Source organism: Betta splendens, chromosome 16, assembly GCF_900634795.4.
Source record: "Betta splendens chromosome 16, fBetSpl5.4, whole genome shotgun sequence".
In the NCBI taxonomy this organism is placed as follows: domain Eukaryota; kingdom Metazoa; phylum Chordata; class Actinopteri; order Anabantiformes; family Osphronemidae; genus Betta; species Betta splendens.
Window position 1 is genome coordinate 18397772 of NC_040896.2, and position 10222 is coordinate 18407993.

Sequence of the window (10222 nt, forward strand, 5' to 3'; positions counted from 1 at the left end):
TGACGCTGCTGAGAAACGTCTCCCCTCCACAGTCAGACGCCCGAAGGTCTGAGGTGGATGAGAGCTGGACACTAGTTGAATCTAACCTCAGCAAGAAAAAAAAAGGATATATTTTTTAATCTCGATATAAAAACACCCATCAACCAGACTGTTGCGTTATGGACCCCAACAAGTCTCCGAGCGCCCCTCCACAAGGTTTTGTGGGAGAGAAATCCTCCATGGGCCAGGCGCCCCCTCCGCCCTACTATGACAACCCCGGCTCGGTCTACCCTCAGCCCGGCCCCGCGTACCCCGCGCAGCAGCAGGTAAGAACCCAGCGGCTAATTAGTGATGAACGCATGTTAACGCTGCCGACATTCACAACGCATTTCAGTTAAACTCCTCCTAAATGCTGTCCCAATTCATTTAAAATAGCAATATCATGATGGTGTTGCGTAACAATCTGCACGCTCATATAGTGGTAGAAGTATTAGTTATGCAATATTATCCAATATCCTCTCTGTCATTAAAACACTAGTAACTGTTTTTTTTTTTTTGTAACTGTGACCTCATGCCGTTGTTTGGACGTTTAATCTTGTAGTCATCAAACCCACCAAAACCGTCTGTAGCTTATTTGAACGCGAATACTCCACTGCTGGTAAAAGTACTTCATTTACTTGTACTTTACTTGTAGTTTTTTTTTTAACGAAAACGTCTAAAACGTTAGATTAATGTCGTGTTTTCGAACCGCCGGCTGTGCGCGAGTGTCTCTGCTAGTTTCTGTGAATTGACCCGTGGCTAAACTTGAACAAGTAGCCTTTATTTTGGTGAAGCGCCGTGCGCGCGCGAGCTTCAGGCTTCTGGATGTGGCGTCTCCCTCGTGGAGGACGGCCTCGCCCAGCGCTGCGCTCTGCGGGTGGGCTGGACCCCGGCCCAGGGTCCATGGGAACGCAGGCGCTGTTGCGACCACAAGGCTTTGTAAAAATAAACCACACAAGTACCTTAAACTCAAGCGGCGACGCTATTTCAGTTCTTTATCCATACTTAAACATGTTCAGGCATTTTGCGTAATGTTCGTGCTTGTAAAGTAAAACTTTTTTTCATTGTATGCTTTTATTTATCTGCAAAAAAAACCCCAATATAATAATACAGTCAAATAAAAAGAAGTTTATATTTATATATATTCATAGTTGTATGTCATGTGATAAGAGCTTTTTATCATTTCATCATTAGGGCTTGGTGTCATGTGATTTCCAGTAACTCTCACACCCACCACGCGTTGGCACCCACCTACTTTCCTTTTACTCTGTGCTCATTGTTTTTCCTGAAACCAGTTTAACCAGTGTTTTTTGGCTCCGACCCACAGGGCTATGTGCATCCAACCCAGTACCCGGGGCCAGGCTACGTGCAGCAGGGCTACCCCGCGGGTCAGCAGTACCCGGGTCAGCAGTACCCGGGTCAGCAGTACCCGGGTCAGCAGTACCCGGGTCAGCCGGCCATCGTTAGCGTCCAGCCCACGGTGCTGACCCGTGCTCCGCTACAGAACCCGGTCAACGACTACCTGGGCTACTCCATCTTCACCATGCTGTGCTGCTGCCTACCGTTTGGAATCGCTGCCCTCGTCTACTCCATCTTTGTGAGTTCAACACACGTCATTTAAGTTCATTCAGCAGGTCAGCGGTCCAGAGCGACGTGGAAAAAAACACAATGAGAAATAGCAGATTGAAACCGGAGTCTGTTCTTAAATCGACTCCACTATGATGGTGTATTGCCAAAATCCAGTTCCTAGAACTCGTGATTAATTAATAGCAGCAACGTCATTCTTTATTTGTGTATTTGGCCAAGTTTCAGGAAGAAGACATGTTTTTTCAGGGCGTGATGGTTCAAATTCAGCTCTGAAATATTAAATTACATGTACACAGGATATTCAGTTGCCAAACGTGTTTTCCTGTGTGTGATACTTTAATTGTTTTCTGTTGTGGTCAGAACTGACTGCAAGGGGTTGTGGGGGATGCGGGCTGTTTAAACATGAATGGGAGGTTATATACCGTGTATTAGGGCGTGTACTGACTGTGACACACTGCAGCAAATGTCTGTGTCTATTTGGGTCCTGCCTTTTTTGCACATGTTTGTGTGGCACTAAACTTTGTGCCTGAAAGCAACGCACAAAGCGGAGCTGTGTGAGCGCACATGTCTGTTTGGAGGCAGAGCTCTGTTGCTGTTTATTGCTCAGTCCCTGGTTAATAGACACAGAGTAAAGTCCATTAAAGAAGCCATTTGTGGGCGTAAGGTCATGTATGCTCGCCTTTACAGAGGTGGAATAGTTCCACCAGCTCTACTTAACCTGCTTGATTTTTATTGTAATTTAAAGAAGGCATCTATGGTTTTATTCGTGTCCTTCTAATGAGCTGAACTGAGTAAAACACAAAACGCGGTGTTTAGTGTTTGTACTGGATCGTCTGCGGCTCCAAATGGCAGCAATGACTAACTGTTTAGACAACATGAACATTTGCACGGTATGTTATGTAAAACAATGTCAACCAGCGCCAGTCGCTATTTACTGTATATAAACCAGCTGTACAGTCCCGTCCTTGATTCTTGAAAGTAAAAAATGTCGATCAGCCGGATGTTTAACGTTTCTATACTGTGATTTTTCTAGATGCTGTATTTAACACTCTGCACTATTAATAAGCTAAAATCACCTGAATGGAATTGTTGTCGACAGAAGTTGTTTACGTTTTAGCTGCTAGGGGTTCATGTTTGCTTTGTTGCTTGGGGTTTTGCTGTCCAACATCACTGCATCACCACCGGTGCTGTAGAAGAAGGCTGAATTTGGTAATAACGAGGGGAGCAAAGCTGCTGTAGGAGTTTTATTTATGCGTTCCCCTAAAGGAGTTACGGGTGTTTATCATCGGCGGATGACGGGGAAGCCGCTGGAGAGGGTCGGCTGACGTCACCGGTGGCTACAGGAGGTCTGAGAATTGTCAAAAAAAGCAGAAATGTGATATTGTCACTCATGCGAAGGTTACTTTGTCAAAAGACATCTCTGAAAGTGGCTCATCGTGCCTGAGCTCCTGCCGCATAAACACGCTGCCTACGTACATCCTCTGTCTCATCCTGTCCACAGATAAAAATGTTGCATATCTCCAAGAACTCATTTCCTTGCTGTCCCTCTTCGTGCATTTCCTGCATCTTTATGGCGAGAGACACAGGGAAATGAAAGTGAGGGAAACATGGATCCAATGAAGGGTTTGGGGCTTGAGCCTGCAGATGTAGCCAGCGGTGGAGCTTGGCGCCAGGCCGGTGGACCTGGATGAGGAATGAAATCTTAAACTTTGGTTGGTACAGTAGGTGTTTGGCGCACTGGTGACAGGAAAAGGCAGAATAAGCTCAGTGTCACACTGCTCAGAGTCAGCGGGATCTGGAAAACCCCAGCATTCGTTTAGTGCTTTTGTTAATCCACTACTTTCCAAAGTTTCGTTTTATGTCTAAACCATCAGTTGCACAATTAGCACATCATTTCCTTTCACACGCCCTTAGGTTTTGCAATAATAATAATACCTCAGCAGGTAAACTTCTTTTTTTCCCTTCTTTTCTTTTCTTTTCTTTTCTTTTCTTTTCTTTTCTTTTCTTTTCTTTTCTTTTCTTTTCTTTTCTTTTCTTTTCTTTTCTTTTCTTTTCTTTTCTTCTCCCAGCATCCTATTGATTTGCTTCTCCGTTGTAACAACATTTTAGTACTTTGTTACCATGGTGACTAAGTGCCTGATGGCGGTTAATTTGCCTCACGGTCTAAATGAGCTGCCTTCATGAGACTCCACTCTACTCATACATCAAACCCTTTACTGTACCCTCATCAAGTGTACAGCATAGGCCTGGAGATTTGATTAAACTGAAGAACAAACAATACAGAGTTGTTGATATAATGCTGTGCACATTCCGGAAAAACTTGACTGTTTCCATGACGTAGTTACGTTCTTCAATAGATAAGACTGTAATAGTCAGATGTGGGAGTTGGAATTACTACAGACATTCCAATTACTTTACTGGAGCCAGTGCAGGGAGTTCAGGCAAGCACGTACATGCCTTGGGAGTTTTTTAAAATCTGTGGGCAGCAGTGTAAAACTCCCCATTGGTCTTGGGCACAATGGTGAGAGGAAATCCTTCCCGAGCCACTTCTTTCTCCTCCTCCTTCTAACATGCACTAAAATCCAGTGATGTCCGGACTCAGGCTCCCTCCGCTGCACACACTAACCCTTATTACTGACGTCAGACTAGTCTGTCATCGTTTCATATAATCAATCATGCGTGTTGCCGTGGTTATGACTGTGTGAATATATGTCTGCCAGACCTGTGAGGTGTGTAACGGCCGACAGTGTTGCACCACTTGGAACATCTCCCAACTAATAAAATTAATGGACACAAAGTCGGTGTCACGATTTAAAAAGACAGAGAGAGAGAGAGAGAGAGAGAGAGTGTGTTACTTTCCTAAAAGATAAGGTATGTCAATGTGAGTAATTTGTAGATCTATCAAAGGATTACAATCCAGAGGAAGTGACAGGGCTGAAAAGATTTATTTTGGGGGCCTTGGGCAGTACTGCAAAAAAAAGCAGAAGAGATTTAATCAGTGTGTGGGCTCAGGAACACACATTGTTCCTTTGTTGGGTCCAGGGGTCCGTGTTGTAGGAGTAAACCTAACTTTGGCTTCTTATCTTTATCTTTTTGTTGCTTTGATTAAAACTCAGTTTGCCTCAAATCCACAAAGGGTTTTTTATGAACACGAACAAGTCAACATGAACATTTATCCAGTACTTGTCCTGTTGATAAACAGTACTGGTAGAACGGTTGATTGTAGGGGAACTGGTATCAGGTTTATGACACGTTACTGTAAAAAATCCTGTACAGTATTACAGTAAATGTAATTGTTTTATTGATTTCACAGTAGAATACTGACAGTTCTGGGGGGACTTTTGCATCGACAAACAGACTTGGATTTACACACACACAAACACACACACACACACACATACACACGCACACAGATTTGCATAGTAGCACATTATGTTACACAAAAAATCTCATGCTCTCATGCTTTTAATAATACACATCATTTAGTACCAGGCTGCAGAGCTTTGTATAATTTATTATTTATTAATTTTTTGTAGATAGTTGAACGCCCAGAGATTATAACTAAGCGTAAACAAGACTCTGCTGATTTTGACTAAGGTCTAACTGAGGGTTACAGTAAGTACTGCTGGCATGAGTGAACTCAATAACATAAACAGTATCACAGCATAAACAGCCACGGTTTAAAGTGGAGTGAAGTTTTTTTCTTAAACAGGAGAACGATACAGTCTGACTGTTTCTGCCTTGGTGTCAAGTAGAGTTAACACAGACAGGGTTCACTGTTACAAGTCATACCACTAATGAGCTTCTAAAGTTCAAGCTTTTGTTGACACGGTCTGCCACTAAATGGCAGATTGTGTAAATTTTTTTTTTTTTTTATTTATTTAATAAAAAGAATGCAACACAACCAAAAACACTTCCCTACACAAAAAAACAAAACACAAGGACTGGGAGGAAACCACTATAAGGGAAACCAGGAACACAAACAGAAGTAAACAAAGTGGACCCAGAACTCACGGAATACATAACCTGGAGTGAGAGTAGCAAACAGATCATCTGGGTGAACAAACACTATGACATGGCCTTGGACGAGCCAGGGGCGAGTGAATGAGGAGAGGGGAAGGGTGAGTGGAATGAGTGAATGAGTGAAGGTTACAGGTGGCAGAGGGGAAGATCAGGGAGGAGGTGTGGCCAGAGTGTGTGTGGATGAGTGAGGGCAGGCAGAGTCAGCATCTAATGAATAACCCTTGAAAAAGAAACTTGACTTCACGTCTGCTCCAGGTGCCTGTTTGCTGTAGATTCTGACCTCATTCCCAGAATGCGTAGTACAGCTTTAATAGGTGGGTCCAGTACAAAGGAAGAGGAGCCAGACCAGTCTCTGCTGAAACTGTGATTATTGCATTGAATATGTTGCGTCCTGAGACCTTCTACGTAAACTGAGAAAGTCTCTGGTGAAACGGCTAGTAGAGAAGAACACACAGTGGATGAGCTCCATTATACACAATGAGACAATTCAAACAACAACCCCTGACTTTGCTGTCTGTTTATTTCATTTTGCAAGATGAGAAGTGGGATGGAAATGTCAGAGCACAGGTAGCAGCTATAGGGATGTGGAGCGGGCATCGGATTTAAATGTTTCTGTCTGAACAGTCTCCCAGTGGCATTTAGCCAGTAGCGAAGGCCTTTCCTTTTTAAATGCGTCACTGTAAACGAACCCAGGGGGAAAATGTCTTAATGTCAGAGGTCGCGCTTTTTCGTCCTTTTGTGAAAAACATGCTTTATTTAGCGCATTCGGCAAAAAAGAGACTCATAATCTGCTGTAAGCAGGTCGAGAAGTGGAAAGCTGTGGCGCTCAACAGAACGGTGTCCAGACAAGCTGGACTTTTGTCGGGCGCAGACATAAGCCCTCTGTGTCTCCAGCGCCAAACTATTCCTTTCTTCTGCCATGTCAAATGCTTCTTTGTGTCTCCATACATCTGGCCTTCCTCACAGCGGAGCCTCATTGACAGAGCATTCGAACCTTCAGCCACTTGCTGGAAGTCTTAACATGAAGCTGTGCGTGTGAGGGGCCGTCTGCAGGTTGGCTTTGATACACTGACTGCTTACGGACATGATGTCATTTCCTCTGGTGATAATCTCTGCGGGGGGTCAGCTGTTTTGACTTTTCATTTCTCACTTATTTATTTCATTTCCTTATAATTTAATGTGATTGGTTGTGACATCTCTGATTGAAAGATTCCTTAAACAATAGAACACAATGTGAGGAATTCATTGTTTACCCTGACCATTGTTAAGCTTTCAGTGCCAGGAGGAGAGGGACAGGCAGCAGGTCCAAACACTCTGCCTGTGTGTTTAGGTGGCTGTAAGACAGCAGACCTAATCAGATCACAAAAAAGCTTGAATGTTGAAACCGTGTAATAGAAGAAAGCCAAATGATGGGATTGTCCTAGATCCCTGTTAAATACAGTTGTAACTGACAAGCAGGGAGCCAAGTGTAGTAAACAGCCGGGTCAGGACGGGTGATCTGAACACGTGCCCCGTCGTCCATGTGACTCTAACAGTGTGCTGATGTGGAACAACTATGAATACAGCTGAAAGAATTAAAGTCAAGTATAGCTCCAGTGTATAAACACACACACACACACATAGAAACAGTGTGTGTGTATGAGAACATTCATGTATTCATAGGCCTTTAGGGGATGATCTGACTACTACTCGTGTCCCTGTTCACTGAGATTTCATCTCCACCAATTCATTAAGTAGCTAATACTACAGGCTTTGAGTTTTTAGAGACATTTATTACCTGCTGCGTCTGAAATAGGACGAATATGTGGGAGGTTATGGGCCATAAATTAGAAACAAAGCGATGAAGAACACTAAAGGCTTAAAGGAGCTGCAGAAATGATACGGTGACAATGTACAGATCGATTAGTGCGGCTGCACAGCGAGGTGAGTCATCCTCTCATTAATGCCTGTCGTGTCTGGCCTTTCATTATCAGCATCCAGCGTCTCGCCGTGGCTAATAACAAAAAAAACAGCTTTAATAAATCCCAGACGGGGAATTTAAAGGACAGAGAGGCTTTGAAGGTAAAACCAAACAGCTGCACTGTGAGATTTAACCTCTTTCCAGAATGAGACTGGAGTTGAATCCACTGTACTTTGACCGTCCCTGCTCCAGTCGCTCGTTAAGTAGTTAATTAATATGCAGCCGCACAACAAAGCTCCAAAAGGTTCCCATCAAGCAATAGAAATACAGTCAAAGAATTTAGTCGGGCTTCTCTACAGATACTAGTGCTGCTGAATTGAGTTACAAAATATATTTGTTATTATTTGAAATAGTACAGCTGTGCCTGAATAGAAAAAGACTGTTTCATTGTTGGGTAAATGACACAGTCTCACACACAAGAAACGCCCTGTAGGCTTTGACATCTATTCCTTTTATGACTTGTTTTCTCTCTTGCTTACTTTATGTGAAATCTCACCAGCCCCACCTCTCAGGGAGCTCACCTACACTCTGCTGTGAAGGAAGACAACAGAAAACCACAGACACAAAGCAGACAAGGCCACTCAGCCATTTAACTCTGAGATGCAGGAGACACAACAGGCAGCGGCAGGAAATCAGGGCCAGTCTGCAACAGATGTCTCCATCCTGTACCGTTAGTATCAGTGTAGCGTAATTCACTTACTGCAAACACAATTAAGGCCGGTGGGAGAAGAACACGCAGTGAAGCAGCAGTTTTTAGCAGAAGCAGAGAGATGCTCTTGAATTTAAAGAAGCTCTATTATAAATACCAGAAAGTAAAACTTACAGGTCAGGTATTTGAAAAACCACCTCTTTAAACAGATGTTTCCTCTTTTAGATTGTGGTTAATTGACTGGTTACATTTGATGAATTTCATTTCCTCAATTTCATTATGGAGATACGTGATTTCTAGTTCTCTTTGTTTTTGCTCAATTTCTGACTTGACTACGTGACTACAGTAAATGAGCTTCCTTGAAATGGAACATGAACTCATGTTGCACCGTGAGTTTTTTTTTTACGTGAGCTTGATGCAGTTATTGCCCAGTACACGCGTAACGTGTCAACTTTATCTGATACATTGTCTTTGCACTGATTGATATAAAAAGCTACTTGATGGCACGTTTATGGCTGTAAAACTCCAAAGCGCACATGACTCCGACGTGATGCTGGCTGCTTAAGAGAAGCAGCTGCACTTTAACTGCTCAAACTGTGGAAAAAGCCTTTGAAGCCGCTGTAGCACTCACTACATGCAGCGTAGGAAAGATTGGTTTCAGGTGGTATTGTCACTTGGTTCATTTGTCCCAGTTGTGGTTTTCTGAGCAGAGGTGTCATCACCAACTTAAGACTGAAACAGTGTGTGTGAAATCTAGTCTAGCTGGAGGATAAGAGGGTTTATTAGTTCATGAGCAGCTTTATGGTCATGTCTATTGTATGTACTGTATGACCGTGTCAGTCTCTGGCTAAAGTTATGATAATGAGTTGATGCGACAACGCTGCAGCTCACAATGTAAAAAATAAAGCTTTATGAAGCGCTTATCTATTATGTAAACTTCCCAGCTGTCAGCGGGTGAGAGGCGGGTCCATATTTATGGTGTGGCCATTGAGACAATGACTTTCAGTTACCATAAACCTGGAAGCTGTTTTGTGTCAGTTGTGCATATTTCCCCTTTTTTTCCCCAAATACCAGTTAAACCAGTGTAAGTGTTGGATTCACATTAGCCAGGTGGATGAAAATGTCAGAACAATAATACCTCTACTCAGTAACTTCCTTAGTTCTCCATCACATGTTGTCAATATAAGGATACAAGAGTCTGTATAGTGTTACAGTCCAGCCTTTATGACATTTTCTTTTAAAGTTGTGCCTCCTAAAAACAAGCTCGTGAGTTTTTTCATTATTGCCTTATTCATGGTGGCGACTCTTTGCTTCCTCTGATCAGACCCGTGAGGCCAACCGCGCCGGGGACCAGGCAGAGGCGGAGCGGAACAGCCGCTTGGCCAAGACGCTGAACCACGTGGCCCTGGGCATCGGCCTCGGCTTCATCATCATCTACATCATCTGCGTAGTGGTTATGACAATCAGTCACTAGAAGGCCACCACTATTACTTTTACAAAGAGTTCTGCTTTGTGTGCTTTTCATATGTACAATGTTTTATAGCTTTACGGCCCCCTGTTCAGTGTTGCTGCACTACTCGATATGTAACATGTCAGCTTCACGTTTGAGTGGAATTTCCAGTGTTCCGCTCTCGAAAAGGACGCGTGAGAGCAATGAATGAATTCCTGCTGCTCTTCGTTCATCAGCAACGTGCATCTGAGGCTCACCGCAGAGCGATTCCGTGCTGTTTCTGAGCAGTTCCAGGGGCATTATCAGAATGAGTTAGCAGAGCCAAGATGGCCGACGCATCAGTTTCTCAATCACCGTCTCTGGCTGTGTTATTCCAAAAGCTGTAGTGTGTTACGTATCGTTGCCTTTAGCTTTCTTTGTCATAAAAGGTCTCTATAGAACGCATGTAAGCTCCTTGTCTTTACCAAAGTTGAGAAGTGAACAGTTTAATGTAAAACAGAAAACCTTTTTGAATAAAGTCAAATCATGTAAATGA

General features: G+C 43.3%; 1 protein-coding gene across 1 annotated transcript; it reads left to right on the forward strand.

Moving 5' to 3' along the window:
* The first annotated feature begins 5 nt into the window (after positions 1-5).
* On the forward strand, positions 6-10222 carry si:dkey-33i11.9 (synapse differentiation-inducing gene protein 1-like). Its single transcript, XM_029128803.3, has 3 exons — positions 6-305; positions 1346-1615; positions 9562-10222. The coding sequence occupies exons 1-3, from the start codon at positions 159-161 to the stop codon at positions 9709-9711; spliced, it is 567 nt and encodes a 188-aa protein (XP_028984636.1). The 5' UTR covers positions 6-158; the 3' UTR covers positions 9712-10222.

What these genes read in the sequence shown, in the direction of transcription:
- si:dkey-33i11.9 (XM_029128803.3), top strand. Translation starts at nt 159, where the DNA reads ATGGACCCCAACAAGTCTCCGAGCGCCCCTCCACAAGGTTTTGTGGGA. An exon ending in CGTACCCCGCGCAGCAGCAG is followed by an intron (nt 306 to 1,345) that starts GTAAGAACCCAG and finishes TCCGACCCACAG; the next exon opens with GGCTATGTGCATCCAACCCA. An exon ending in CCCTCGTCTACTCCATCTTT is followed by an intron (nt 1,616 to 9,561) that starts GTGAGTTCAACA and finishes TCCTCTGATCAG; the next exon opens with ACCCGTGAGGCCAACCGCGC.